Source organism: Giraffa tippelskirchi, chromosome 11 (genome assembly GCF_054371585.1).
Source record: "Giraffa tippelskirchi isolate mGirTip1 chromosome 11, T2T-mGirTip1v1.2.pri, whole genome shotgun sequence".
Classification (NCBI taxonomy): Eukaryota; Metazoa; Chordata; class Mammalia; order Artiodactyla; family Giraffidae; genus Giraffa; species Giraffa tippelskirchi.
In genome coordinates, this window is record NC_137285.1 from 2,627,274 (window position 1) to 2,654,617 (window position 27,344).

The following is a 27,344-nucleotide window of genomic DNA, read 5'->3' on the forward strand; positions in this document are numbered from 1 at the left end:
GGGCAGCAGGCCACCAAGTAGTGACCATGACTCTTTGGTGCAAGGTTGGCTTTGGAAGGTGCTTTGGAGCTTCTTGGTCCAACCACTGAGCTGGTCATCACTGGTTGTCATATAAAATCCACTTTTCATTGCATGTCACAGTCCTATTGAGAAATGGTTTGTTGTTGCTTAGAATAAGAGAAGACGACACTTCAAAGCGATGTTTTAAATTTTCAGTCAGTGCGTGAGGCACCCACTTATCTAGCTTTTTCACCTTTCCCGTTTGCTTCAAATGCCGAACGACTGTGGAATGGTCAACACCGAGTTTTTCGGCAGCTTCTCGTGTAGCTGTAAGGGGACCAGCGTCGATGGCCCTCTCATTTGGTCACTGTCACCTCCCGTGTCTGGCTATCACAGTCCTCATCTTCAAGGCGGTCGTCTCCTTTGCAAACCTTTTTGAATCACCACTGCACTGTCTGTCTGTTAGCAGTTTCTGGGCCAAATGCGTTGTTTTGTTGCGAGTCTTCACTGCTTTAAGACCCATTTTGAACTCAAATAAGAAAATCGCTCTAATTTGCGTTTTGTCTAACATCATTTCCATAGTACAAAATAAATATAAACTAAATGGCAAGTAATAAGTCATTAGCATAAAAAACATAAAGTGAGAAATGCACATTAAGATGTTGTATAACACAACCTCATTTAAGAATGTATTCCAGTATCAAACAGCAAATTTCAACAATGCAAAAACTGAAATTACATTTGCACCAACCTAGTGTGATGATTTTGCAGACTCCATGTAAGTACGAACTTTAAGTGACTCTGCTACTGTGGTGGATTCTGGTGCACTGGTGGTTTTTACCAGTGATTAATGTTGTTGAGCAAATCTTTGCACATAGGCCTTTCCTCGGGCTGAATGCTGAGTGTGGAGTTGCTGTCTGAAAGGGTCTGGGCACCTGCACAGTTTGTGCTGTGTGTTTGGCATCTAGACCTATTGTACCCGTCTGTAATGGCATTGCTCATTAGGCATAGGATCATTGTACATGAACCACAATGGGTGTTAGTGAAAACGCTGTCTCAGACATTATTCCTCTCGTGTTTACTCCATACAACAAATCTTTGAGCTCGTTCATGGGCCGGGCCTTGTTGAGCTGCAGGGGATTCACTAGTGAGCAGAACCAGAGTTCCCATCCTTAGAGAGCTGCCCTTATTAGGGGCTAAGACAGACAAGAAACAGGGACACATGGGCATGTCGAGGGGTTGAAACACCGCGGAGGAAGCACAGACAGGTCAAGGGCAAGTGTCTTGGGCTGGGCAGGTACCAGGGAAGGAAGGAAGGCGGGCCCTGCTCAGTGAGGGGCGGGGAGAGCCACCCGGGCAGATTGGACAGAGAGCGCTTGTCGCTGCTGATGGAGAACAAAGAGCCCCTGTGGCTGGAGGCCCGGAGGGCGGGAGGACGGTGGCGCCAGCCCTGCCTGTCTTCTGAGCGGGCACTGAGTGATGTGGGCTCTGACCCAGTCGTCCTGGCTGCCGCGGGGACGCTTAGGGGGCCTGTTGGGGGGCTCTGACAGGATCCCAGCAGGAGAGGCGGTGCCTGGGTCAGAGTGGGTGCAGTGGCGGAGGGGAAAGGCGGTCAATGCTGGTTTTTATTGAAGTGTAATTAATGTAGAATGTAAGTTACAGGTGTAATACAGTGATTCATGAGTTGTAAAGGTCATGCTCCATTTACAGTTATTATAAACTGCTGACTGTATTCCCATGTCCTACAATGTACCGCCCACTCCCCCTCCCAGTGTTCCGCCCCCCACCGCTGGTGACCACTTGTTCTTGGTATCTGTCCGCTGTGTCTCTGTTGCCTGCACTAGTTCATTGTAGTCTGGAGATTGCACATTTGATTCTGGCTGTTTTGAGGGGAGAGTGGACAGGATGCACTGATGGATTGGATGTGGGGGTGGGAATGGAAAATGCCTCGAGTTCTGACTTGAGCAGGTGGAGGGGTGCAGACTTCATGCTGTATTACGGTCTGTAGTTGGCTTTTCTCTGAATGTGAGTCCCCATCAACATTTTTCATGTGTTTATTCTCTGCCCCTATTGGCTCAGCGTACTTGTCAGTTTAATATTTAAGTCTGATTGGCACGGAATAAGGAGCCCACCCTCCTCAGCCCTGGTCAGATCAGGAGGACACCTGCCCTTAGATCCAGAGCTGTGGCTGGGCGAGGCGAGGACTCTTCCCCAAGTATCTTCAGGAACTCATGACGTCCTTCCTGGGAAAGCTTTGGGTTCAGGGTCAAAGAGGTTGATCATTTTGGGCAGCTCGGGCCTGGTGTTTGGCCTCCAGGGGGAGGGCAGTCATCACTGGGCCTCTGCGGAGAGGTGGCTTTGAGGGGACAGCACTGGCCGGGGCTGGAAGGCCACCCCGTGTCCAGAGTGTCACGCCGTCTGTCTGTGTGGCGGCTGTGATTTCAGATATGCCCTGCTTGTGTCTCCGTAAGTGCAAAAGGGGAAACAGATCTTCGTGTTTCTTACCGAGAGGCTGAAAGGTGTGCCAGCAGGTAGACATGGGTGGCAGGCGTGTGGTGGGAGCACATAGGTGTGCCCACCCCAGGGTCTCCTGTCGCACACAGGGTGGCATCTGGTGGCAGACCCGCCCCCCCAGGTTCTGGCATTTCTGAGGTGTCCCTTTCTGACGGGGCCTGAGGACAGGTGTGGGCGGGGTGGACAGGGTGGCCTTTGGGGCAGAAGCTGGCACGAGTCCTCCTCCTGCACCAAGGAGCTGACTCCATGGAGATGGGGCCCAAGGTGTAGGGTGGTGGTTGGCGGCTGCCTCTCCCACCAGGCAAGGAGCTGCTGTGTGGACAGGAGGGAGGGATTCTCAGGAGAGGTACGGTGTCCCAACCCGGTCTGGGGCTTTTCTCCCCAGTAGTAGAATTTAGAGTTTTTCTGTGGCTTAAACAGAGTCTTCCAGTTTTTTTATTGTGAGCATTTGAATAAGGCAGAAAAGTTGAGAGAAGAGTTACCCCCACACACCACTGGATTGATGGGCGTTAATGTTTCACTGTATCTGCTTCATTTCTGCGAGCATTTATGGACTCCCCTCGGAGTCACTGAAAGAACATTGCAGACATTGTGAACTGAAACTTCATCCCTCGATACTTCAGTCCGTATCTGAGCACAGGATGCGGTTTGTTGTCGTCTCAGCCTGGCCATGGGGTGTTCAGGGAGTAGTCCCTGTGTTAACACAGCTTCCATGTTTCCGGCCCAGTTTAGTATCGTTAAAAGGAAGGTGCGGCATTCCAGCTGTGAAAAGAAAGGAAGCCGGATCAGCCCGTCGGGTCTCCCACGTGGCCCGCCCCACCCACCAGCCTGCACTTGGCACCTCCTTCCCTCCATGACCCTGGACAGTGTGGAACATGTTTTACATGTTTTTAAACTTCCTGTAATTGTTATAACTTTATTGTTCCTTTCTGTGAACAGGCTGCTTTTAAATGAGAATGACACAGGTATAAATACCTGGTCCCATGCTGGCAGTGGAGAAGGCCATGGCGACCCACTCCAGTACTGCTGCCTGGAGAAATCCCAGGGACAGAGGAGCCTGGTGGGCTGCCGTCTATGGAGTCGCACAGAGTCGGGCACGACTGATGTGACTTAGCAGCAGCAGCGTGCTGGCAGGGGGTGGGTATTCAGTAAGTGCTATTCTGCTTCTTACCTCATAGGTGTTGAGAAGACAATTCTGGATGTTAAAATGGGCAGTCAAGTTGGTGGGAAGCAAACCCTTGGCCTGCCCAGCTCTGTCCTCAGAGAGTCTGGACCTGCCAGGAGCTGTGGCAGCCCCTCCAGCCTTTCCTCTCCCCTAGCCTGGGGGGCACCTGTGCCTGGAGCCCTGAGGGGGCAAGGAATGGATGAGGCTGGGCTCCGGGCAAGAGGGATCTTTCTGCGGGGCTTCCTCATCCTCTGCACCCTGCTTGCTCTCTGGGCGGCAGAGAAGTCCTCAGGCTGTGGCACTGCTGGGAAACGCTGGAGAACACCAAAGGAGGATTTGGCGGGGCTGTGAGAAGCCTTTGGGTCAAGAAGTCACCTGAGGGTGCTCCGTGCTTGTCCTGGCTCCTGCCCAGGCTCCTGCCAGGCTGGTGACCTGCCGCTGGCTCCTTGTGCCAGCCTTGGGACGCCGGCCATCACTGTTCTTCCTCATGGGCGTCCGCTAGCCCTAGGGAATAAGAACTAACGGAGGACACCTGCCACTCCCTTCCCTGCCACTCCCTTGGCCCCCTGGCCCAGCAGGGCACGGTGGGTGCGGTGTGGGGAGGGGCCGAGTGGCTGGGGGCCTGCAGAACCTTGCGGTGGCGCTAGGTGGCGCTCCCGCCCAGGGGAGTCCAAGAAAGGTGGGCAGAAAGGACCCAGTGTAGCTGGCCAGGGGGGGCCTCAGTTGGGGAGACTGCACCTTCCAAGGGGTTTTGTTAGTCCCAGAAATCATGTTGAGTTTTGTCTGGAATATGGTCCAGAAGGCATTTCCCTCCTGAGATACACGCGGTGGAGGGCAGGTTAGAAGGCAGAGAGGGCCGACCTCAGGGCAGACCTGTGGGCTGGTTTATGAGTTTTCTAAGCACCTATCAGCCTGAGAGTTTCGAATGATTACAGAGGAGCTCAGGTCGACGTGGAGCAGCCCAGCTGGTCCTTTCACGGTGGAGAGCAGCAGCTCCAGGGGCCGCTCGGAGGAGGAGAAGCTGGGCTCTTGGGCCACGTTTGTCACCCCCCTCGGGTCTGCCTTGGGCTCCGTCTGGTCTGGGTGCACTCCAGGCTTTGGGGAAGGCGCGACGGTCTCCCCAGGTTTCTGGATCTGTAATTTACTTGTTAGGGTTGTGTATCAGCATCTTCTGTGCTTTAACTCCTTTTCATCCCATCGTGAGTAGTGTTTGGTTGGAGCTCTAGGCTGAGAAGGGGCCCGGAGACTCACTGAGAATGCTGTAGGCCGGGCCGGGAGACCGAGGTGGGAAGGTATTGGCCGGTCCCACGCACTCCCCCTGCCTCCCAGTTCCCGCTGGCGCCTTGTCGGTGTTGGGTGTCATGCGGTCCATGAGGTAGGAGCCACCCATCTTCTCCCTCCTGCCCGCTGTGATGTGCCCTGGCTGTGGTTTGTTGCGGAGCCCTGGGTTTGGTGGATCCAGATGCGGGGCCGGTGTGTGGGCTGTGCATGCCACTGCGTGTCCTTCCAGGCGGCCTTGGCTCTCCTGCCCATCTCCTCATAAGCCCTAAGGCTTCCTGAAGAGGAAGAGGCTCTTCTAAATGTTGCTCTGGAAAGTGGATTCCCCGTGGTTAGAAGATGCTGGGGTGGTCCTGCGTGCTTTCTGTGATTGAGGAGGGGTGGTGGTGCTCCCCTGAAAACTGGTTCATTCCATCCCATGCTGACCCGCGTTTTTGGTGGGCCTGGGGGGTAGGGTGCTGAAACCTGCAGGCTGGGGCCCCACCATCCAGTGGGGCAGGAAGATAGGAGGAGAATCACCCCACAGGTCTTGATCCCTGCGAGGAAGCCTGTGTGCAGGGCTGGGGCGGACCTTGCCCACTGGGCCTCCTTTGCTAGTCTACACTGGGGGTTTTATGTGTCAGGGTGTATCTGCCTGGAGAAGAGGGGTTGGGGCGGGAAGCAGGCTTTGTCTTCAGGGTTGGGTGTGGGAAGGAGCGAGGGCTGCGCTGCCTTTGTCAGCTCCGAGGGCTAGAAAAGGTGGCCGGAGGGGGCTCTGTGCTCGTCCAGAGAAGCCGGCTCTCGGTGGAGGTCCGCACGGCACGGAGGCCCCGGCGGCGGCGGCGAGGAGCGCCGCCCCGCGGACGGCCGGCTCTCCAGCCCCGGAGGAGGCCCCCTGCGGAGTCCCGGGGCCGCCGGGTCCCCTCTTCCTGCCGCTCCTCTGGCCCCGCCCCGCCCCTTAAAGGGACCCTGGCCGGGGCGGGCGCGGCTGATCCTGGTGTCCGGCCTCTGCCCCCGCCCCGGCGGCGTGAGTGGCTGGAGCCGGGCCCCCGCCCGCCCGCCCCCTGCTTCCGCGGAGCGGCGCCTCCTTGGGAGTTCAGTCGGGCGGGCGGCGCGGACGCGAGCGGAGCCGACCACCTGCGGGTGAGTGAGCGGCGCGCAGCCGAAGGCCTCGCCCAGCGCGGAGGCCCTTGCCTCCCGGGATGTGGGTCGCCCCTTACCGCCGGGGATCTGAGGAGCAGCCCGCGCCCTTCCCCGGCCCCACACGGTGGGTCACGGGGCCCGGCGGATGAGCTCATTTCCTCCGCGTCTGGTAGCATCTCTTCGCTCCATAGCCCGGAAAAGGGAGACACGGGCCACTCGGTGTCTCCCCTGCGCCGTTTCCTCAGTGCTGCCGGGGGCCGGGGGGCGGGGAGGGGAGGGAACCCCGGGCCGCAGGGGGTGAAACCCGCCCTTCCCAGAACCCCATTCCCCGCTGGTGCCAGGGATTGTCCTGGAGAAGGTTCCTTTCCTGGAGGGGGTCTAAGAAAGGCTCCTGCCTCCTCTCCTGCACCTCCCTTGAAAGAGGAGCGTCTGGACCTTTCTATTTGCTTCCTCTTCTTTCACCTAAGGCTTCCCCAAGATGGCTTACCCATTTCACAGGGAGAATCCATTTTCTTGGTTCCCTACTTGTGACATTTTGTCACCTCGAGCCCTGGCACTCGCGGAGGAATGGTTGGTGGTCTCACCTGGACACAGCTGCCCTGTGACCCCACCCCACAGAGCAGGCATGTGCACAGCAAGTCAGGCCAGGGACACGGATTTGGGGGCTCTGGGGGTTACCTGCTGAGGCTTCAGGCCAGGTGTCTGGCACCCAGTGAGCTTTTCACACGGAACACCCTCGGCCCCGGGCTGACTCGGGCAGGATGTGAGGGGTGGGCGGGGATGTTGCGGCACTGCTAGGGTGTGAACCCCGGAAGAGCGCGTCCTGACAGAGGTGAGCCCCTCAGCTTGGTCTTCCTGAGCTCTCCGTTCCTGCTCACATCATTGCTGCCCTGTGGTCGGGGCTCCTCTGTCAGAACTGCCTCCTCCGCCCTGTCCCTTCTGTCCTCCCAGAGCGTGGGTCTGAAAGGGAGGGGAGGCGTCAGGAGCCAGGTCTGCGGGATGAGGCTGCGCTAAGCTTTTGGGGGGAATGGAGGCGTGGGGTTTCTGAGCCTCCAGGCAGGTGACCAGGAGGAACGGTCCCTCCCCTTTCCAGATGAGGAGACTGAGACCCAGACAGCACCTGCGACTTGCCTTTCCCAGCTCGCAGGGTGAGGGTGAGGGGGGCGGGGGCATCCAGAATCACCTTGTCCCCTAGCAGAGCCACGCGGCTGGCTCTGAGGCTGCATGATGACTCTGAAGTCCTACTGGTCCCCGCCCCGTCTCATCCCACAGAGTGTCCTTGGGACTCTAGGGAGAGAGGTAAGGTTGCAGATTCCTCATTCAGTCCTGAGTGCCCCAAGTTGCACTCAGGGAGCCAGAGAGGGAGAAAGCTCGGGCTTGGCCTCCAAAGGCCACTGTAGCACAGAGGGCAAGTGGGGCTCTGAAATGGGGATGCCCTTAGTGAGAAGGGGCGACCTCTAGGGACCCCATTCCCACCATTGTGCAGCTCTGAGCTGGTCGGAGGGTGCTGGCCCATTTTCTAGGGGACAGCTGAATTCATGTCTGCTTCTTGGGGGCCTTTGGGGGTGCACCGATGGTGATTTAGAAGAAATCTGACCCTGGTCTCAGTGTCCCGTTTGAGAGGAGGCGGCAGAGTAGTGACTGAGACAGGACTGAGGCATGAAGACTTCGGGCTCCTCAGGGCAGTTCCTGGAGTGACTCCAGGACAGCAGCTCCTTGGGCTGATCTCCGCAGAGCCCCCCCCCCCCCCGCCCAGGCCCCTGGACTGGAGGCCCTGGGAGAGGATGCATTGCGGAGGCACGTGTGGGGATCTGCTTTGAAGGCCTGATGTTTGGGAATGAGCTGGGTTGGTTTGTGGGCTCCTCAATGTGCCTGACAACATGCAGAATCGGTCACGGTCCCACCAGTAGGACAGTGAGGAAAACTGCCCCAAGGAGGCCTGGCTCCTGTCCAGGCCCACAAGACTTCACCAGCCCCCACCACGAATCCAGTTTTCTAGAGGTGGGTGGGGCACGGGTGGTGAACCTCATCCTGAAGCCTAGCTCCATGCTCAAGCCCAACTGCCCATCTCCCCTGTGGGCCTGCTTCCCTTGGGAGCCAGCAGGCAAGCTTGGGGCCTCACGTGGGGCGTGCTTGCTCCTAGGTGGGTGGTAGGGAGTCAGCAGGACGTCAGCTCGGGCCTGGCCCTTGGGCAGAGGAAGCCTGGGTGGGCACCCTCTGACCACTCAGGAGGGTGGCCTGGGGAGATGGGCGTCCTGGTTTGAGATGAGGTGGAAATCCAGGAGAACATCCAAACCTTAGTCGGCCTCGTCCAGCCCCGTGGCCACGTCCACCCCGGGAGCCGGCAGTTGCCGGACTTTCACCTCCTTGACTGAGGTGGGTTTGCCCAGGGCGTCAGACGTCCGGCCTGTCCGAGTTGGGGCCTCTTGCTCTGTCTCTGCTCGGTAGCCCGGGCTGGAGCAGCCCGAGGCCCCCGCGTGTCTTCTGTAAAGATGCCGCCAGGCTCGCGGGGTTGGCAGTGTGCCGGGCAGGACTCGGGACTCCGGGCTGCGGAATGTTGCTCCCCCTGCGGGTTATCTGCGGAGGCTGGGCGTCCTCCACCAAAGTGCTGCTCCTCCCCAGAGAGATGGAAAGGCGGGCGGCGGGTTTCCCCGAGGGCGCCCGGCTGCCCCTCTTCTGAGGAGGCAGGGGTGAAAGTGGCGAGGAGAGCCAGAGCAGGCCAGACGCCGGGGTCCCACGCCGCGCCCTCATCCCTCAGATGCTACTTTGTCAACTGGAAGAAAAAACGGCTCAGGTCCTGTCGAGGGAGGGGCCGCAGGGCCGACGCTGGGTGCCCGCCTGGGGCGCGGGGCTCAGATTCCCGCTTGTGCTCCGGGGCCCGGCGGCGCCGAGTCCCCTCCCTGCCGGGAGTGGGCAGGTGGCCAGGGACACAGCGGGCCGAGGGCGGGTCCTGCGCGCGGGCCGAGCAGGTCCGTGATCCGCGCCTGTCTCTGCAACAGCCCCGACTTCTCACCTGCGCCCCCGAGCCTTCGGACCGGACCGAGCCGGGGAGCGGGCCCCCCCAGCCGCAACCTCTGGGGCCGAGGAGCGGTGGCAGCGCCGCCGGGGGGAAGGGAGGAAGGAGGAGAGACAAAGGCGCGCGCCCGGCCCCGCCTCCTTGCGCTGCCCACCATGTGTCAGTCGGAGGCGCGGCGAGGACCGGAGCTCCGCGCGGCGAAATGGTGAGATGCCCACGGCTGCGTCCGAACCCCGCTGCACCCCGCCTCGACCTCCGGAAGGTCAGAGTTCACGTTCAGCGGCTCCGTGGTGGAGGTGGTGGCGGCGGCAGGGGTCTAGGGGACCAGCTCCCGCGGCTAGAGGGGCCCACTCCGGGGGGCCTGAGTCGGAGAGCCTGCTTCAGGTATGGGTGGGGGCCCGCGGGCTGTTAGTCCGGTGTCCGCGCTGCACCCCCGCCCCGCTTGGGCGCAGCTTCTTTGGGATTGGTCCCCGCACTTCTGCAGAGAGCAGGCTGGGCGGGAGGAACCTGGGGTAGAGGAGTGATGTGTCGGGCTGTGCTTGGCCCCTACCCATTTCGTAGACCTTTTAAAGGGGATGGGAGAGAATGGTCGCAGAGGGTCTGGAGAGCAGTGCGGAGGCAGCAACTTCAGGGCCACCGCTGCTGAGCTGCAGGGCCCGGCCTTCAGCTCGATTTTTTTCTCTGCTTTTAGTATCGGGCGGTGGTGCCTTTGTTCCTTGGTTTGTTGAGCAACTGGGGGCAGGGGACCGAGCTGCTCTGAGAGCAGACAGGCAGATGGTGCCGCCTTCTCCAGCTGAATGTAGTGTTTTTGATGAAACTGAGGCACCGGGACACTCTCAGAGTGGGTGGTAGTGTGGTCTCCTCATGCCCACACCGGGGCCTTGAGAGCGTCTAGGTCCTGGGTCTGTGGCATGGTGACTTGGGCCTCAGTGTCACGACTCAGGAAAAACTTACTCTGGTCTCTGGCTCCCCTGAAGCTGAGCCTGTGCTGACTGTACTGAATTGGGGCAGGCCTGAGGGTTGGCAGGGAGCTTACCACCACCAGCCTCTGGAGTGTTGTGGAGAACCCGAGCTGACGTAGAAAGAAGCAGGGATGGACGGAGCGGGAGCCGTGAGGGGTTTGTGTGTGTGCAGCTGCGTGTGTGTGTGATCTTATCGGGCCCAATCCCTTACCTGTGACCAGAGGAGGAAATAAGAGGCCTGGCCCATGGAGAGATTTACCCAGATCCTGTGCTGCCAGAGGCCTGGGGTCTCAGCCTAGCTCTCCTTGAAGCCCATGTGCACAGAACTGGCCTCAGGCAGGTGGGGACCGCCCAGCGGGCTCTGTCTACACTGCCTTCCTGGGGTGCTCAGCCCCAAGGTCCGAGACGGGGCCCCTGCCAGGTTCAGAAGCTGTTCTGAGAGATCTCAGCTGACATGCAGGTAGAGAGGCTGGGAGGTGAGCGCCGACCAGAGGCAGCCCAGCGCCCGACTCAGGGTGGGGTCTGGCCAGTGTCACCGGATCCACGGCTGGCTGGCGAGCTTGCCGAGGGCGAGGGCGGGTTGGATGGGGACAGGGACGGTGCGGCCCCTGGGCCTCTGCTGACCTTGGCCGTGAATGGACATGTGCCCTGCAGGTTGCACTTCCCTCAGCTGGCCCTGAGGCGGAGGCTGGGACAGCTGAGCTGCATGTCCAAACCTGCCCTGAAACTGCGCTCCTGGCCCTTGACGGTCCTCTGCTACCTCCTGCCCCTCGGCGCCCTCAGGCCCCTCAGCCGGGTGGGATGGAGGCCTGTGAGCAGGGTAAGTGTGCAGGGCTGCTGGCCCTGCCTCCCCCCAGCAGGCCTGAGGGGGGTGCCCGTTCTCTGGGCAGAGGTGGTGCTGTGGGGGCCGAGCCCTCCAACAGATGCTGTCAGAAGGCGAGTTGGTGAAGGGGGCGGGCCGGTCGGTGGCCATGCGGGCCGTGGGCAGGTGACTGTGAAGGCCCAGCGTCCACGGCCTGCTCTCCGCCTGCATTTCTGCCGTGTGAGGGCTGTTTCTGGAAAGAACCCACATCGGGCATTGAGAAAATGGTGTCTGTTTCATCTGTGTTCAGGCAGAAAAGAGCTTAGAGGTGATTTTGAGAAGAATCAAGTTTCTGGACGCCAGAGGGCAGTTCACGCAGGCTAGAGCCTGTGTGGCCTCTTTGGGCGGGGATGCCTTTTGAGGACCCAGGGGCCCCCAGCAGGGCTAGGTGGGGGCACTGGGCATTAGGCCTAGTTATAGGGCAGCCCTGGGCCACCCCCACGCATGGGTATCAGCTGGGAGTGCTAAGAGCTGCTAACTCAGTGCCTCTTTAGAGGTGTTTCAAGTTGGGAGTGGAATTGCTTTTGCACCCTAGGGACTTGGTGTCTTGGCAGTGTTCAGCAAGCAGCAGCCACCGATTAAAGCAGGTCCCACGATAGCAGTGGCACCTGACATCTAAGAGCTTGGGCTGGACGGTCTGACTGAGGGGCAGAGTCCCCTCTCCTGGAGGAGCTTCAGGTGGGGACAGCTGTGTGGGCTGGCGAGGCCCTGGGAGTGTAGGTGTCAGTGCCCGAAAGCCCCTCTGCTCAGGGCATAGTGAGCCCTTGCCTTTGGGGTGTGGATTTGCCTGGGACGCCAGGCAGCACTGCCCACCACAGCCTCTGTGTGACCACATCCGATCCTTGTATGCCTATGCCCTTCCCCAGCCAAGAAATGAGGTAGGAACTCTGCAGGAAATGGCTGATACCTGAGCTATGTAAGTCACTGTGTGTAAAAGACTTGGAAGCTCAGTCTGGTTCCTGGTGAGAAACCACCATGTCACAAAGCCCTCAAGGGTCCCAGCTGCTCAGGCCTCAGGAGGTGGTCCCTGTGGGGAGGGCGGGGGGATCCCCTGATGGGGACAGGGGTATTGGGGTTGAGTGCATGGTGTGGCACACTCACCTGCCCCCCGGGGCCTGCAGGTGGCTTTGTACAAATCGGTGCCAACGCGTTTGCTGTCGCGGGCCTGGGGCCGCCTCAACCAAGTGGAGCTGCCGCACTGGCTGCGCAGGCCCGTCTACAGCCTGTACATCTGGACTTTCGGGGTGAACATGAAGGAGGCCGCCGTGGAGGACCTGCACCACTATCGCAACCTCAGCGAGTTCTTCCGGCGCAAGCTGAAGCCGCAGGCCCGGCCCGTGTGTGGCCTGCACAGCGTGGTAAGGCCTGACCCGCCTCCCGTTCCCGCCTCGGTGCCTTTGGGCACAGTTGGCCTGGTGGGCACTCCTTCCAGGCTGGACCCTCGGGGAGGCCGTGGCCCTGTCCTCCACACCCTGCTCTTCAGCGAGCCTCTCCTGACCCTTCCAGATCAGCCCGTCGGATGGGAAGATCCTCAACTTCGGACAGGTGAAGAACTGTGAAGTGGAGCAGGTGAAGGGGGTCACCTACTCGCTGGAGTCATTCCTGGGCCCTCGCACGCCCGCAGAGGACCTGCCCTTCCCGCCAGGTGGGTCCTGGCCCGCGGTGCTGGGCGCCAGCAGGGGAGGGTCGGGGAGGGAGGGGGGGCCTGCGGACCAGGAGACCCTCTGCCCACAGCTCAGGCCTCCCTAGAGCCGGCGTCCAGGCTGTACACGCAGGCTCTGGGGTGGGCGGCGCAGGGGGCTCTGAGCACCTGGCCCTTCTGCCCACAGCCACGCCCCACAGCTCCTTCCGGAGCCAGCTGGTCACGCGAGAAGGGAACGAGCTCTACCACTGCGTCATCTACCTGGCCCCCGGGGACTACCACTGCTTCCACTCGCCCACTGACTGGACCGTCTCCCACAGGCGCCACTTCCCCGGTAGGCTGGGGCCGGCTGCCCCCGCGGACCTCGTCAGAGGACCTGGGCTCCAGAGTTGGGGGGCAGCGCTGGGTGTGGAGGTGCAGGTTGGGGTCCAGCCTGCTCTGCGTCTGGAGTGCCATGCTGGGCGGGGAGTCCCAGCGTCCCTGTCCCCGCAGGCTCCCTGATGTCTGTGAACCCTGGCATGGCCCGCTGGATCAAAGAGCTCTTCTGCCACAACGAGCGGGTGGTCCTGACTGGGGACTGGAAACATGGCTTCTTCTCGCTGACAGCCGTGGGGGCCACCAATGTGGGTTCCATCCGCATCTACTTCGACCGGGTAAGCAGGTCCCACTGGTGCTCAAGGGCTGGGCCACTCTGGGTTCCCCACACCATCTCCTGTGTGGCCACAGCTGCCAGAGCGGCGATTTCTAGGAAGGCGGGTCCCCCAGCCCGGTCCAGAGGTGGCTGCAGGGGGAAGGAATTAACCTCCCTGCTTGGCACTTTGCTTCTGCTGGAAACCCAAGGGGGAGCCTGGGTGGCGGTGCTGCTGGATGGCAAGTGTGTGAGGGGTACAGGCCAACAGTCAGGTCTGGCTCCGTCATTCCCTCCGGCCCCAGTTCACAGCAGGTCAGGGGCTCTCAGCTTAGACCTGGCCCGTGGCCTGAGCTGCTGTCCCCACTTCCCTTTCCAAGCAGGGTGGGGGACAGGGTGTGTCCAAGGCCCACATGCTCTGTCCCCGCCTCCAGGACCTGCACACAAACAGCCCCCGGTACAGCAAGGGCTCCTACAACGACTTCAGCTTCGTGACACATGCCAACAAGGAGGGCATCCCCATGCGCAAGGGCGAGCACCTGGGCGAGTTCAACCTGGGCTCCACCATCGTGCTCATCTTCGAGGCCCCCAGGGACTTCAACTTCAAGCTGAAAGCAGGACAGAAAATCCGATTTGGGGAGGCTCTGGGCTCCCTCTGAGCCTCCTGCGTGGCCATGGCTCCTGAGGGTCTTTTCAAGGGGAACCTCTGAGGCTGTCTAGGGAGGGTACCGCCGGGTCTGACCAGGCAGGACCTGGGTGACTTCCGTCCCTGCTTCCCGGGTGCAGACGAGGTCGTCAGAGCCCACCGTGCCCTAGACCTCTTGTCACCCCCTCTCCCCCCCGAAGAGAAAGTGTGGGCCAGGACAGCGGATTCTCTCTTGGAGATTTTGTTAACGTCTCATATAAACTGGATCTTTTACCTCCCAGCCGAGCGTTCGGTTGGTCCTGATTTCCGTTCTGAGATAAGCGGTAGTTAAGGTACATTCTTGCTGCTCCTCCCATCACTGCTTTCTGCCCTCCGCCTCTGCTTCCCCTGCACAGGGTGAGGTGCCTCCTGGCACTGACTGTGGGCCCCACACCGGGGCCATTAATGCAGCTGCTTTCTGTCTCCAAGCTCACTCCACCTTGCTTGTTGGGAAAGGCTGTCTTCTCTCTTTGCACTTGTGGCTGAACACGTCACCCGCCGAGACGCTGCCAGCAGCTCCCAACGGTGGCCTCTGGTGGCTCGGTGCTTTGCAGGCCCCAGCAAGTGACCTTCTGGAGCTGGTAGGACCCATTATCGAACCCCCCGCAGTGGTGTCCGAAGTAAAAGGGCAGGCGTCTGGTGGTAGCCCACCTGGGACCAGGGGGGAGCTCGTCCCCTCCCTACATCCAGACCTACGTAAAATACGGAGAAGGTGCTGCTGTTGGTCAGGGGCTTACACTGGAAACAAAGCAACCTTGCTGTTGTCGTTGGTGTGTGACGGAGCGGGGTGTCCGTGCCTAGAAAACCCGTCCCCACGTAACAGATACTAACAGGTACGAAGTCCTTACGGAGCCACGGGGGGGGGGGGGGGCGGCGGGGGGAGGGCCAAGTTTCACGTTTCCTGGGGCCCTGCTGTGAATTTCTCCTGCAGGAGAAGCCATTTGAACTTTTTCAACTGTATCAGTAGCACAGTATTTTTGTATGAAAAGTGGGAGACTTCTGAACAGCGATTCATTTAATTGCAACATTTTGAAATAAACTAAAAAACATTGCTGCTCTGCATTCTGTTCCTGGACGTGGTGACTAGCACAGAGCCTGCCGCAGGGCCCGGACCCGAGCGATGCAGGCGTGGACGGGCTGGCGCCGGGCCTGCAGCTCGTGGGCCAGCTGCTGGATCTGCACCTCCACCTGCAGGGACGGGGCGGCTGAGAGGAAGCCCGGCCCAGGGGCCGTCCCGGCCGCCCGCACCTCACCTTCTGCAGCTCCTCCTGAACCTGCCACTCGGCTTCCTGGTCCTCAGCCCGGGGCTCCTCCCTGCTCAGCTCTAGCCACTGCCTCAGGCTGTGTGCTTGCCGCTGGCAGGACCTGAGGGCATAACGCACCTGCTGCCTGGCATTGCCCAGGCAGAGCCTGCGGCCGGGGGACAAGCACGCCCGCTGCTCCTGCTGTGGGCGGAGGCAGGAAGGCTCCTGTCCCCCCACCGTCCTCGGCCTGTGCAGAGCAGGCCTCGTGGGACCCGAGCCCTTCCCTCTGATCAAGGCTGCTGCCCACGCGGAGGGGCCCTGGCCCGGGCATGGGGGAGGCTGTCTGTGGATCCAAACAGAGGGCACAGGGCGCCGTCCCGCATGAGTCACACGCACCGGGCAGACCACCGGCTTCCAGGGGGCACAGCTGGGTGTCAAGTTCTGCTCAGCTCTTCCTGAGCATTCCGCCCTCAGGTTCCTGAAGGTGAGACCACCCTGGACCTAAATGCGCTGGACTGAGCGGGCAGCTGCTGCCTGCATGTGGGGCCGTCCCTGGGGACACAGCGCCCCGGTCCCCGCGATGGGCAGCAGGAGTGTCATGCTCTCACCTGAGGCTCTGCCTCGTGGTCTGGTAGTCCTGCAGCTGCTGCCGGATGCCCTCAAGCTCAGCCTCCAGGTCGCTGTGGCCGGTGCCCACAGGAGAACAGGCTTGATTTCGGCCAGCCTCCTGGCTCAGTCCAGGGTAAGCCAAGGTGCCGGGAAGGGCGCCAGAGCCAGGCCCAGGCCTGGTGCCCCTGAAGTCCCCAGGAAGGAGCAGACAGGGGCTGGGGACACTGGCCAGGGACGGAGGGACCTGGGGCGGAAGCCCAGCGGTCATCGGCTGGGCTGACAGCTGTAAAGGAAAGATGACCACTGACCCGGGAAGTGGGCGGAAGGTGGGGAGCTGGGGCTCCCCACGCCTGCACCTGCCAGGGCCAGCTCACCTGACCCCACCAGAGGGTCCCCATCACTGGAGCAGCCGCTGCCAGCTGTACTGAACTTTCACCCCTTCCCGCAATGACCGACCATTTCCCTGAAAAGAACGGTGCTCCAACCCTCCTCCCTCGTGGTGACGCCGTGCCCTGGAGGGACGCGATGCTCCCACCCTCTCTCCACCCCCACTCAGGTCGCAGCCCGTCAGGCACTAGCTCCTTGCGGGGCCAGCCCAGGGCACACCTGTGCCTCCTCACTTCCCCGTCCCGAGGACCCAGAGTCGCAGCCCCTCCTCCCTGTAACCCCTTCGCTTCTCGGGATCACCTCCAACCTGTGCTGCAACCTGCCAGCTTTGATCGGCAGCCCTGACCTGGTTCCTGGAGGCCAGGCTCAGTCTGTTGCTTTATCTCAAACCTGACAAGTTCAGGACTCACTCTTCACGCTTCACCTGGGTCCCTGGCCACCACCTCTTCCCTCTCGCAGTGTAAGAACTCATTATTCCTGGAGTGGTTCTGGCTGGAAAGCCAGGAGCCATCCTGGACTCCTTCCCTTCCTCTCACCAAACCCATCAGAGCGAGCCCTGCCTGGTCTGCCTCCCACGGCGTGCACCGTGTCCCAGCCACCAGCACCTTCTGCTGGACCCGCAGCCACAACCTCTTGTTGACCTAAAGTCCAGCTTCTCCCCAGGCCCGGCACGACCCTCCGTGGTCCACAGCCTCTACCTCTGCGTGTGGGGTTTCCTTTCGTCTCCGCCTCCGTGTAAGCGTCACGAGCAGGGGCCTCGGGGGCCATTCCCTGCTGTGTCCCCAGGACAGTGGCCCCTACACTGGGTGCGTCTCCCGAAGCAGCTGGCACAGCTTTGGCTATGGCACTGAGTATGCGAGAAAGCAGCAGCAAAGACCAGACCGAGAACAGGCCCCAGGGGTCTTACCCGAACGGGTACTTGGGCCTCACATGGCGCAAAGGAGGACGGGGGCAGCAGCTCTGGGGCCGGGGGGGGCGTGGGCGGCAGCTTCAGGCTGGGGGCGCGTGGCAGGGGGCTGCTTGGGTCCAGCGCTGACTGGGCAGGGCCCACTGTCCGGACCCGGTGTAGGCCGCACTCCCACAGGGCCTCAGACCTGAGTGGGGGAGCGGCAGGAGCCGGTCAGGCAGCGCCCCCAGAGGAGTGGGAAGGAAAGGGGCCACAGCCCCAAGGCCCCAGGACTGCAGCACCTACCCCTGCCTGCTGAGGGGGCCGTACCTCAGGGGCACCTGGCTCTGCAAGGGCTCCACCAGGAAGCTTGGGCGTCGCGGCTGCTTCCGTGCCCAGCGGGCAGCATTGCTGGGAAGAAACAGGCTGTTTCTCCAGGCTGCCCAGGGCCTGGGACCTCTGCGGGGGCAGTCATCCAGCCTGACCCCTGAAATCTCTCTGGGAGACTGGAGGCCAGGTGAGGAAGGCTCTTGCCCCAGGCCCCTCCTGAGCGAGAAACGCCACGGGCCTGCTGCCTCACCCCTGCCGCTCACTGGACCCAAGCAGGGGGGCCGGGGTGTCCCAGAGGGCACCCATCTCCTGGCTGTGACGGGAGAAGGGGGGAGACTACCAGGCCTGGCGGGGAGGGGCTGCCAGGGGGCCTGTCTGGGAGGAACAGCGGCTGAGCCCCCGGTTAGCGCCCCACAGAAGGGGGGCAGGATTCTGCTGCACGGGGGCTCCCGGTGGCTCGGCCGTGACCCCGGAGCCCAGTGTCCTTCCTGTACTGTCCAAGCTCTGCCCCAGGAGGAAGTGAGGAGGAGGAGGTGAGGGACAGGCGACTCCCAGCTTACTCACAGCTCCAGGAGTTGGGAGTCCCCGGGGGCTGACGCCAGGCCGTCCAAGGCTCCCCAGAGCCCATGAGGAGCTGGTGGCCTCTTGGTCTCCAGAGGGGCATCACCAGCCCCAGCAGCAACATGGCTAGGAAGGGGACGCTCAAACGCCACTCTTCTGCTGGGCACGGCGGACGTAGGGGGCTGCAGCTCCCCACCCCGGCCCAATGCCTTCTGTTTCCAGAGCATGGCACAGCGACGGACTGCACGGTGGAGGCTGTGGGCCGCCTGCAACCGGGCTCTGGTCAGGCGCTGCTGTGCCCGCCCGCTCCCCACGGGGCTGGGGATACCCCAGACCCACCTGCATCTGCTGCTGGGCGTGCAGCTGCTGCCGGAAGGCCTTCATACCCGCTGCGAAGCGCAGGAGGCGCTCAACGCCCTCCCTGAGGAGCTGCTGGTGGTAGGCCTGCACCGCCTGCTCCTCCCGCGCCGTCTTCCTCCTCGTCTCCTGCACAAAGCCCCGCCAGGCGGCCCAGGCCTCCAGGGAGAGGAGAGGTGACGCCCAGCCGTCCTGCTGGGGCCCCCCTCCACCGGCTGTGGCCTCTGCTGGGACGGGGAGCCCGTTACCTTCGCCTGCAGGGAGAAGGCCCAGAACCACAGGGCCCGTGCCGTGTGCTGCCGCTCTTGCCTCCTGTCCACCAGCTACGGGCCAGAAAGGCAGCGTCCCCTTCAGGGAGACCCCCTCACGTGGCCCCAGTCCCTCTCAGATCCCTTTCCAGCTGGGTCCGGCCCTGCCTGCCCTGAGGCCGGGGATCAAGGAAGCCCCTTGGGAAAGAATAATGTCCACGAGCTCCGGGCTCGGGAGCAGGGGGCAGTGCTCCAGGCTCCAAGGTCAGGAGCAGGGGGCAGCGCTCTGGGGTCAGAAGCAGGGGGTAGCATTCTGGGGTCGGGAGCAGGGGGCAGCGCTCCAGGGTCTGGGGTCAGGAGCAGGGGGCAGCGCTCTCGGGTCGGGAGCAGGGGGCAGTGCTCCAGGCTCCGGGGTCAGCGCTCCAGGCTCCGGGGTCAGCGCTCCAGGCTCAGGGGTCAGGAGCAGGGGGCAGTGCTCCAGGCTCCGGGGTCAGCGCTCCAGGCTCCGAGGTCAGGAGCAGGGGGCAGCGCTCCGGGGTCAGAAGCAGGGGTCAGTGCTCCAGGCTCCAGGGAGGAAAGGGACCTGACCCCTGAAGGGCCGCCGAGCGGGACACAGGACACAGTCTGCTGGGTGTCTTAGCAAAGCCTCAGTAAAGACCAAAAGTGCGTTTCCTATCAATTTCTACATGTCACACTGACATGTTTTCAACATGACGCTGCAGGAATGGACTTGGCCTTAGACAGGTTCCCAGTGAAGGAAGCTGGCAGTGCTGGGCAGTGGGCTGGTGGGGGTGAGGGAGCCCAGGAAGAGGGTGAAACGAACACACTGGAGGTGGGCCCGTGGGGAGCAGCAGGACTGGGAGGGGGCTTCTCTAGGGCGCCCACCTGCCGTCTCCACTGGTGGAAGCAGGCCCAGCTGAGCGTCTGGGCCCGGAGTCGGGCGGCCTGCCTCTGCCGCAGCTGGGGAGAGAGCATGCAATGGGCCGTGGGCCTGGGGCCGGCAGGTGCCCACAGCCAGAGCCCATGGGGGCGGCATGGGTTCCAGGCTCACAGGCACCTCCTCCCACCAGCAGGAGTCGTCCTGGATGAAGCCAAGGGCCTCCTGCACAGACGGGGTGTCCATATGGCTCTGCAGTTCACCCAGTGCTGACAGGCATGGTTCAGACTCAACGGGTTCTCTGCCGAGCCACCGTCCACCTGGGGGATAGGGTCCCGAGGCCGCTTCCCCAGCCTGCACTCAACAACCAGAAAGGCAGCCTTGCGCCCTCAGGACCCCAGTCACCACCATCCACACTGGCTGCTGGGAGCGCTTCAGGAAAGACCTTTCCTCGCCAGAACGCGGTCTCCTGGCCCAGGCAGCCCAGCTGCGTGGGGGAGCTCATGGAGCTGCCCTCAGCCTCACCCTCTTCCTGACGCAGCCCTGATGGTGCGCCTTCCACAGGGCCAGGGCCTCCCGCAGGAGCTTCCGGCAGGAATGCTGCACTGCCCGCTCCGTCTGCACCCTCTGCTGGGCAGCTCTCTGGCTTCGCTCCCGCCAGCGCCAAAACCAGGTCCTGAGGCGGCCTAAGACAGATTGCAGTCAGTCAGCTCTTGTGGAGGACGCACGTGGACCAATAGTGCTGTGCGTGCTCACTCGCTTCAGTCGTGTCTGACTCTGTGACCCCACGGACTGCAGCCCGCCAGGCTCCTCTGTCCATGGGATTCTCCAGGCAAGAAGACTGGAGTGGGTTTCCAAGCCCTCCTCCAGGGGATCTTCCCAACCCAGGGATCGAACCTGCGTCTCTCACATCTCCAGCATTGGCAGGTTCTTTACCACTAGCACCACCTGGGAAGCCCTTATGGACCAGTAGGCAACGGTGAAATTCAGAGGGGGGAGAACCTAGGTGTGAGACCCCCACGTGTGGACATAGCCCCTCTGTGAGGACGGCTCTGGCCGCCCTCAGGGGCTGCGCACAGCCTGACAGGAACCAGGTCTGTTCCCGTTGGGCCCCACCCCACCCGAGCTATACGCCTGTGCACAGCGATCGCAGGTGTGCCAAGACCCCGCAGGGCCGCCTGCCAGATGCTGCTGGGCTTGAGGCAGAGGGAGAGGAGACCGAGGCTCGGCAGCCCAGGCAGGCTGAGCCAGGCCAGGGAGAGCGAAGCTCTGCTGAGTGCGTCCTCTGACGGTCGGGCTCCGCAAGCAGGCGGGTCGGGGCTGCACCCTGCGTGTCTGTCACTAGACTCTCTCGAGGGAGCAAGCGCTCTTTTCTGGTGAGGCTTTCCCTTTGGGATTTTTTCCTTTTCTTCAGCCCCAAGAGAAATTTTTCTAGAGACAACGGAAGAGGGCTGACCCCAAGGCTCTGAGGCCACAACGGGCGTCCTCCAGGACCTGCCGGAGCAGGCAGGGGAGGCTGCGCCCAGAAGCCCGGAGGGGTCGCGCCAAGTGCTGCGTCTCCTGGGCCCTGCTTTACACACAGACGTATCAGCCTCACTGGACCCCCACGACCACCTCCAGGGCAGGCACTACTGTCCCCACACACAGGCGGCACGCTGGGGCTGAGCGGAGGCCCTGCCCGAGTCACACAGCCACCGATCAGCACGAACGCCCACAGCCGCTCGCCCCTGCCCCGTCTGCCTGCAGCCCTGGCCCAGCCCCAGGCCACCAAGGTGTGTCTGAGACACGGAGGCTTAATTACGCCAAGAAACGGCCCCACAGGCATGGCCTGCATACGTGTTCTGTGCTGAGAACACGGTGTGTCGTCAGCAGCCCCCAGAGCTCGGCACCGGCCCTAATGGACACGGAAGCCTAGGGCCAGCCACGTGCCACCACCCCGTCTGAGGAAAGATGCTGCCGGCAGGCCTGCGGGGGAGGCAGCTTCAGCTGTGTGCCGGTCACCTCCCCTCCGCGGCCGCCTGACCCAAACTGGGTGCCCTGCAGCACCAGTGCCAAAGCTCTGTCCCAGCAGAGACCGGGGGCGGGCTGAGCCCCTCGTCTCTTTCCTGGGAATGACTAGAAACTCAGCCCTCGTTTCTAGGGTGAGGGGAAGTCTGAGGTCACAGAGGAGCATGCTGGATCCTGAGATTCTGTCCAAGGGAGCACGGATCTGTGTTCATTGACACAAGAACCAGTCAGAACCAAACCTGAGTGGATTAGCTTTCATCTCAGAGCAAATGCTATTAAGCCAATTTAACAACTTGATCCATTTTCTCTATGGTCCAATTTAAACCATTTCTCATTCATTCTAACCAGCAGCTGTCTCCTCAGTGTCAGACTTGCCCCTCCCTGCAGACCCAAGGGCCCCTGTTTGCACATCTCTCTCTAGCAGTGGTCTTCCCAGGCCATTGGAACGGCAGGTCTCCCCATGCCTGGGGCCAAGTGGACAGTCCCTGCTCCTAAGCAGACAAGGAAGCAGGACCCTGACGTGGCGGGCCCAACCTGATAAGCAGCAGCCATGGGCAGGACTTCCCCATCGACCTGCCTCCAAGACCCCATTCCAGCTCCAGGGCTGTATTTCTCTGTAGATCTCAAGCCTGGGCCTTTCACTAATGGCAATCGGTTGGGAAAAGGATGTGAAGATGGCCTGCAATGTACCGTTTACTCCTAAGGTCACATCCACCCCAGAACCTCAGAGCTAACGCCATGTAGTGAGAAGGTTGGTGTATGGAGCAAATGACATCTGGAGTGGGGTGGGCCCTTAACCCAGTATGACTGGTCTCCTAAGAAGAGACACAGATACACAGACACACGTGATGACGTGAGGAGTGATAAGGCCGGAGTGACAACATGTCTACAGCCTGAGGCACAGCAAGGGTGGCCGGGAGCCACCAGAAGCCAGCTGAGGCAGGGGAGGGGACCCCCCCCAACCGCAAAGCCTTTGGAGGGAGCACGGCCCTGCCAGCACCTTGAGGTTAATCTTCACAGGCCTCTCTTCAGCTTCCAGAGTTTTGCCAAGAGAACGCAACACCCTCTTCCAACAACACAAGAGACAACTCCACACGGACAGCACCAGATGGTCGACACGGAAATCAGGTGGATTACATTCTCTGCAGCCGAAGATGGAGAAGCTCTAGACAGTCAGCAAAAACAGACCAGCAGCTGACTGTGGCTCAGATCATCAACTCCTTATTGCAAAATTCAGTCTTAAATTGAAGAAAACTAGGGAAAAGCACTAGACCATTCAGATATGACCTAAATCAAATCCCTTACGATTATACAGTGGAAGTGACCAATAGATTCAAGGGATTAGATCTGACAGACAGAGTGCCTGATGAACTACGGACAGAGGTTCATAACACTGTACAGGAGGCAATAATCAAAACCATTCCCAAGAAAAAGAAATGCAAACAGGCAAAATGGTTGTCTGAGGAGGACTTATAAATAGCTGAGAAAAGAAGAGAAGCAAAAGGCAAAGGGGAAAAGGAAAGATATACCCATTGGAATGCAGAGTTAGCATTCAGATGCTATTAGCAAACAGCAATGCTATTAGCAAAGAATAGCAAGGAGAGATAAGAAAGCCTTCCTCAGTGATCAAGGCAAATAAATAGAGGAAAACAATAGTGTGGGAAAGTCAAAAGATCTCTTCAAGAAAATTAAGAGATACCAAGGGACCATTTTGCAAAGATGGGCACAATAAAGGACAGAAATGGTATGAACCTAACAGAACAGAAGACATTAAGAAAAGGTGGCAAGAATACACAGAAGAACTATACAAAAAAGATCTTCGCGACCAGATAACCACAATGGTATGTTCATTCACCTAGAGCCAGACATCCAAGAATGTGAAGTCAAGTGGACCTTAGGAAGCATCACTACGAACAAAGCTAGTGGAGGTGACAGAATTCCAGCTGAGCTATTTCAGATCCTAAAAGATGATGCTGTGAAAGTGCTGCACTTAATATGCCAGCAACTTTAGAAAACTCAGAAGTGACTACAGGACTGGAAAACGTCCAGTTTTCATTCCAATCCCAAAGGGCAATGCCAAAGAATGTTCAAACTACTGCACAATTGCACTCATTTCACATGCTAGCAAAGTAATGCTCAAAATTCGTCCAAGCCAGGCTCCAACAGTACGTGAACTGAGAACATCCAGATGTTCAAGCTCAATTTAGAAAAGGCAGAGGAATGAGAGATCAAATTGCCAACATTCGCTGGATCATAGAAAAAGCAAGAGAGTTCAAGGAAAACATCTACTTCTCTTTCACTGACTATGCTAAAACCTTTTATTGTGTGGATCACAACAAACTGTGGAAAACTCTTAAAGAGATGGGAATACCAGATAACCTTACCTGCCTCCTGTGAAACCTGTTTGCAGGTCAAGAAGCAACAGTTAGAACCAGACATGGAACAATGGACTGGTTCAAAATTGGGAAAGGAGTACATTGAGGCTGTATATTGTCACCTGCTTATTTAACTTATGTGTGGAGTACATCATGAGAAATGCTGGGCTGGATTAAGCACAAGCTGGAATCAAGATTGCCAGGAGAAATATCAGTAACCTCAGATATGCAGATGACACCACCCTTATGGCAGAAAACCAAGAGGAACTGAAGAGACTCTTGATGAAGGTGAAACAAGAGAGTGAAAAAACGGACTTAAAACTCAACATTCAAAAAACGAAGATCATGGCATCCGATCCCATCATCTCATGGCAAATAGATGAGCAAACAGTGGAAACAGTGAAAGACTTTATTTACTTGGGCTCCAAAATTACTGCAGATGGTGACTGCAGCCATGAAATTAAAAGATGCTGCTCCTTGGAAGAAAATTAAAAGATGGAAGATAATTAAAAGATTAAAAGAAAATTAAAAGATTTTTTAATTAAAAAATTAAAATTAAAAGATGCTTGCTCCTATGACAAACCTAGGCAGTGTATTAAAAAGTAGAGACATCACTTTGCCAACAAAGGTCCATATAGTCAAAGCTATGGTTTTTCCAGTAGACAAACTGGATGTGAAGAGTTGGACCATAAAGAAGGCTGAGTGCCAAAGAACAGATGCTTTTGCACTGTGGTGTTGGAAAAGACTCTTGAGAGTCCCCTGGACTGCAAACAGATCAAACCAGTCCATCCTAAAGGAAATCAACCCTGAATATTCATTGGAAGGACTGATGCTGAAACTAAAGCTTCGATACCTTGGCTACCTGTTGCGAAGAGCCAGCTCATCAGAAAAGGCCCTGATGCTGAGAAAGACTGAAGGCAGGAGGAGAAGGGGATGACAGAGAACGAAATGGTTGGATGACCTCACTGACTCAATGAACATGCGTTTGAGCAAGCTCTGGGAGACGGTGAAGGACAGGGAAGTCTGGCGTGCTGCAGTCCATGGGATGGCAAAGAGTCAGACGTGACTGAGTGACTGATCCACCACCTAGCTCCCGGGCCCCACTTACCCCTACGCAGCACCCGCTGGGCCTCCCTGATGGCCCCCTCCTCCTGCTCTCGGTAATACAGCTGTATGGAGGCTGCCTCTCGCCACTCAAGCAGGACCTGAGGGGCAGAAGAGTGTGGTCACAGCACGTCCCGACTTCCTGGGCTCACCCCGGCTCTGCGGGCGGCTCCTCGTGGAGGGAACAGCATTCACACGGGCTCTGGGAAGTGTCCGCCATCCACACAGATCCAGGCCTCCACGCCCAAGCCCCTCACAGGAAGCCCTGTACCCCAGGCAACGGGCCCAGAGCTGACCTTCACACAGTGCGGTGAAGACAGCAAGTCTCACTCGGGCTCTCTTCCCATTTGTTAAGTGGAAGCTTCATGTCACATGCACTGTCATACATGAGGCACACGTGAAATCACAGCAACAGGACAGAGGGTGCCTGCCACCTGCTCCCCACAGTCATGAACTCCACTCCCCAGAGGCCTCCTCCTTCGGAGCCCCGATGCCAAGCAGAGCCCCAAGCGTCCTTTCCAGAGCAGGGCACTCAAGCCGGCCTGTGAACTTCCCTGAGAGCAGACCGGACCCTGACCACGTGGAAGTGCTGTTCGTCCACGGAGGCTCCAGAGCTGTCAGGACCAGCCCCGGGCTCCCAGCAAACTGCCTTCTTCCGAGACGCCCCAGCGTCAAGGACCACCTCCTGCACAGCACGTGTGTCCTGTCACGTGATGTGACTTGTTCCCAGAGCCACGCACCCCGCAGCACGTGGAACCAGGGCACACCGAGTGTCAGCCAATTCCCACCAACCGGGACCAATGACCTCACGTTCCCGCATGCTCTATGGAAAGCCCCTGAGGCCATGAACCCCGCAAGGCCGCAGAGCACCAGGGGTCATGGAGGCCTCCCCGCTGTACACCCCGTGCTGACACGAGGGGACGGAGGTGTGGAGTCCCAGTGGAAAGTTCCACGTGTGCGGGAAACCCTGGTTCTGGGGAGAGCTGGTTCACCGTCAGTATTCGCCCTGCCTTTGTTTTTATGGAGGTTGGTTCAGAATTCAGTAAAGCGAACGAGTAAACAAGCCGGCCTGCCGGCCCAGCTGTGTGTGTGCAGAAGGGCGCCGTCTCCTCTTCCGGGCTCCTCGTCCAGTTCACACCTCTGGAGCCACTTCCAGGCCGCCTCCTCGCAGGAGAGCAGCCCCAGCGCCCCGGGCGACCAGCTGGCCCACAGGGCTCACCTTGGAGCAGAGCGTCCTCCTATAGTGAGCTGCCGCCCGGGACCTCTTCTTTGCTTCGTCCGCTTGGGCCACGGTGTTCTCTCTCCAGCGACGTAACACACGCCTGCAGGCACACGAGGGGACGGGGTGACCCGGGGGGACAGTGCGAGGCTCTTCAGCTCGGCCGTGAACCCAGGTCTCCCCACACCCTGGCGTGTCTGTCGCACAGACGATTTACGTGGCCTGCACACCCCGCACGCGGCTGAGCGGTGTCGTGGGAGCAGCATGGGCACCACGGCCTCATGCATTCAGGCGCCTCGGGGACACAGGGCTGCAACCAGGTGACGACGATGTGTGATGAGAGAGGTGCAGACGGGAAGATGGAGGAAGAGCACGGGCAGCCTGGAACAGCAGGTGCTGAACAGACAGAGGCAGGGGGACAAAGCAGCGGAGCCGAGGGGCGTGAGTGAGTCCACGGGTGTGAGACGCAGACGGTCCCGGGCTGGAGAGGCCTAGAGCGGGGGGTGGGGGTGAGGGCAAGGGCTCTGGGAGTGGAGCGGAGCTGACAAGGCACATCCCGCAGGTCTGAACGGGGCAGGGAAAGGTGCTGAGATGAACAAGACATGCGGGAGATGGCGCAGGCCTCCCAGAGGCTCCGCTCAGCACACAGCACGGGTTCAAGACACAAGAGGCCCCCATGAACAGCACTAGCATTGGAAACACCGAAGCCTCGCTCTCAGCAGCAGGAGGCAGCGACCGCCAGACCCTGGTCGTGGTCCCCCAACCTGCCGGAGTCTGCAACCTGCTCCTCGGTCCCTGGGCTGTGCCCAGGGACGCGCGGACTCACCGCAGCAGCTGCCTCTTGTGCCAGCTCTCCCTGGCAGCCGCCTCCTGCAGCACACTCCGCACCCGGCTCTGATAAACCTGCAGGCGATCAGGAGGACTGGAGGACCCGGGCTGCACCGCTCCCCACTCTGGGGCAGCCGCAGAGGTGCAGGGCCGGCGATGCCCAGAGCAGGCACCACAGAGGGTGGCGGGGGGCGAGGGGGGAGGCTAGGAGCCCACCCAGCAACAGGGAGAGGACTCACCTGGTGAGTCCAGCCCCCAGGCCCCAGGCCCCTGGCCCCTGGGGAAGGATGGGGAACTAGCTCAGTGGTGTAAGATCCACTGGCCAGGGCACTTGCTCCGAGTCTTGTGGAATTACCACCTTGGAAGGGGCCGGAGGAACAAGGAAGGGAAACAAAGCCTTCAGAATCCCCCCCCGCCAGCTGCGGAGGTCTGGGGGCC

At 60.1% G+C, this 27,344-nt stretch overlaps 2 protein-coding genes and 1 long non-coding RNA gene across 38 annotated transcripts in view; 1 reads left to right on the plus strand and 2 right to left on the minus strand.

Annotated features, from left to right (window-relative positions):
- Window positions 1-14,936, plus strand: part of PISD (phosphatidylserine decarboxylase) — a 28,115-nt gene extending 13,179 nt beyond the window's left edge. For 4 of the 10 annotated variants that reach the window (XM_081542411.1, XM_081542410.1, XM_081542413.1 and 1 more), the window contains exons 4-9: window positions 10,712-10,877; window positions 12,041-12,277; window positions 12,426-12,564; window positions 12,749-12,895; window positions 13,054-13,214; window positions 13,624-14,936. In XM_081542411.1, coding sequence (XP_081398537.1) covers window positions 10,712-10,877; window positions 12,041-12,277; window positions 12,426-12,564; window positions 12,749-12,895; window positions 13,054-13,214; window positions 13,624-13,848 — 1,075 coding nt within the window. In that variant the 3' untranslated portion in view covers window positions 13,849-14,936. Of the gene's footprint in view, window positions 1-5,889; window positions 6,204-6,884; window positions 6,912-9,078; window positions 9,301-10,711; window positions 10,878-12,040; window positions 12,278-12,425; window positions 12,565-12,748; window positions 12,896-13,053; window positions 13,215-13,623 lie in introns of those variants that run through there. The other 6 variants (XM_081542407.1, XM_081542414.1, XM_081542408.1 and 3 more) reach the window with 5 other exon arrangements.
- Window positions 2,915-6,815, minus strand: LOC145526541 (uncharacterized). The gene is made up of 3 exons (XR_014068980.1): window positions 6,758-6,815; window positions 4,055-5,235; window positions 2,915-3,276 (listed from the first exon to the last, which is right to left on the minus strand). It is a non-coding gene; the product is annotated as an uncharacterized LOC145526541 (long non-coding RNA).
- SFI1 (SFI1 centrin binding protein) overlaps window positions 14,875-27,344 on the minus strand; it is an 86,729-nt gene continuing 74,259 nt past the window's right edge. For 14 of the 27 annotated variants that reach the window (XM_081542341.1, XM_081542335.1, XM_081542336.1 and 11 more), the window contains 13 exons: window positions 26,905-26,981; window positions 26,079-26,181; window positions 24,864-24,960; window positions 19,899-20,059; window positions 19,382-19,456; window positions 18,497-18,571; window positions 18,231-18,407; window positions 17,895-18,157; window positions 17,331-17,411; window positions 17,022-17,208; window positions 15,727-16,010; window positions 15,128-15,239; window positions 14,875-15,062 (listed from right to left, as the gene is read on the minus strand). In XM_081542341.1, coding sequence (XP_081398467.1) covers window positions 14,958-15,062; window positions 15,128-15,239; window positions 15,727-16,010; window positions 17,022-17,208; window positions 17,331-17,411; window positions 17,895-18,157; window positions 18,231-18,407; window positions 18,497-18,571; window positions 19,382-19,456; window positions 19,899-20,059; window positions 24,864-24,960; window positions 26,079-26,181; window positions 26,905-26,981 — 1,797 coding nt within the window. In that variant the 3' untranslated portion in view covers window positions 14,875-14,957. Of the gene's footprint in view, window positions 15,063-15,127; window positions 15,240-15,514; window positions 15,597-15,726; window positions 16,011-17,021; window positions 17,209-17,306; window positions 17,412-17,894; window positions 18,158-18,230; window positions 18,408-18,496; window positions 18,572-19,381; window positions 19,457-19,898; window positions 20,060-24,863; window positions 24,961-26,078; window positions 26,182-26,308; window positions 26,570-26,904; window positions 26,982-27,344 lie in introns of all 27 variants that reach the window. The other 13 variants (XM_081542337.1, XM_081542328.1, XM_081542324.1 and 10 more) reach the window with 6 other exon arrangements.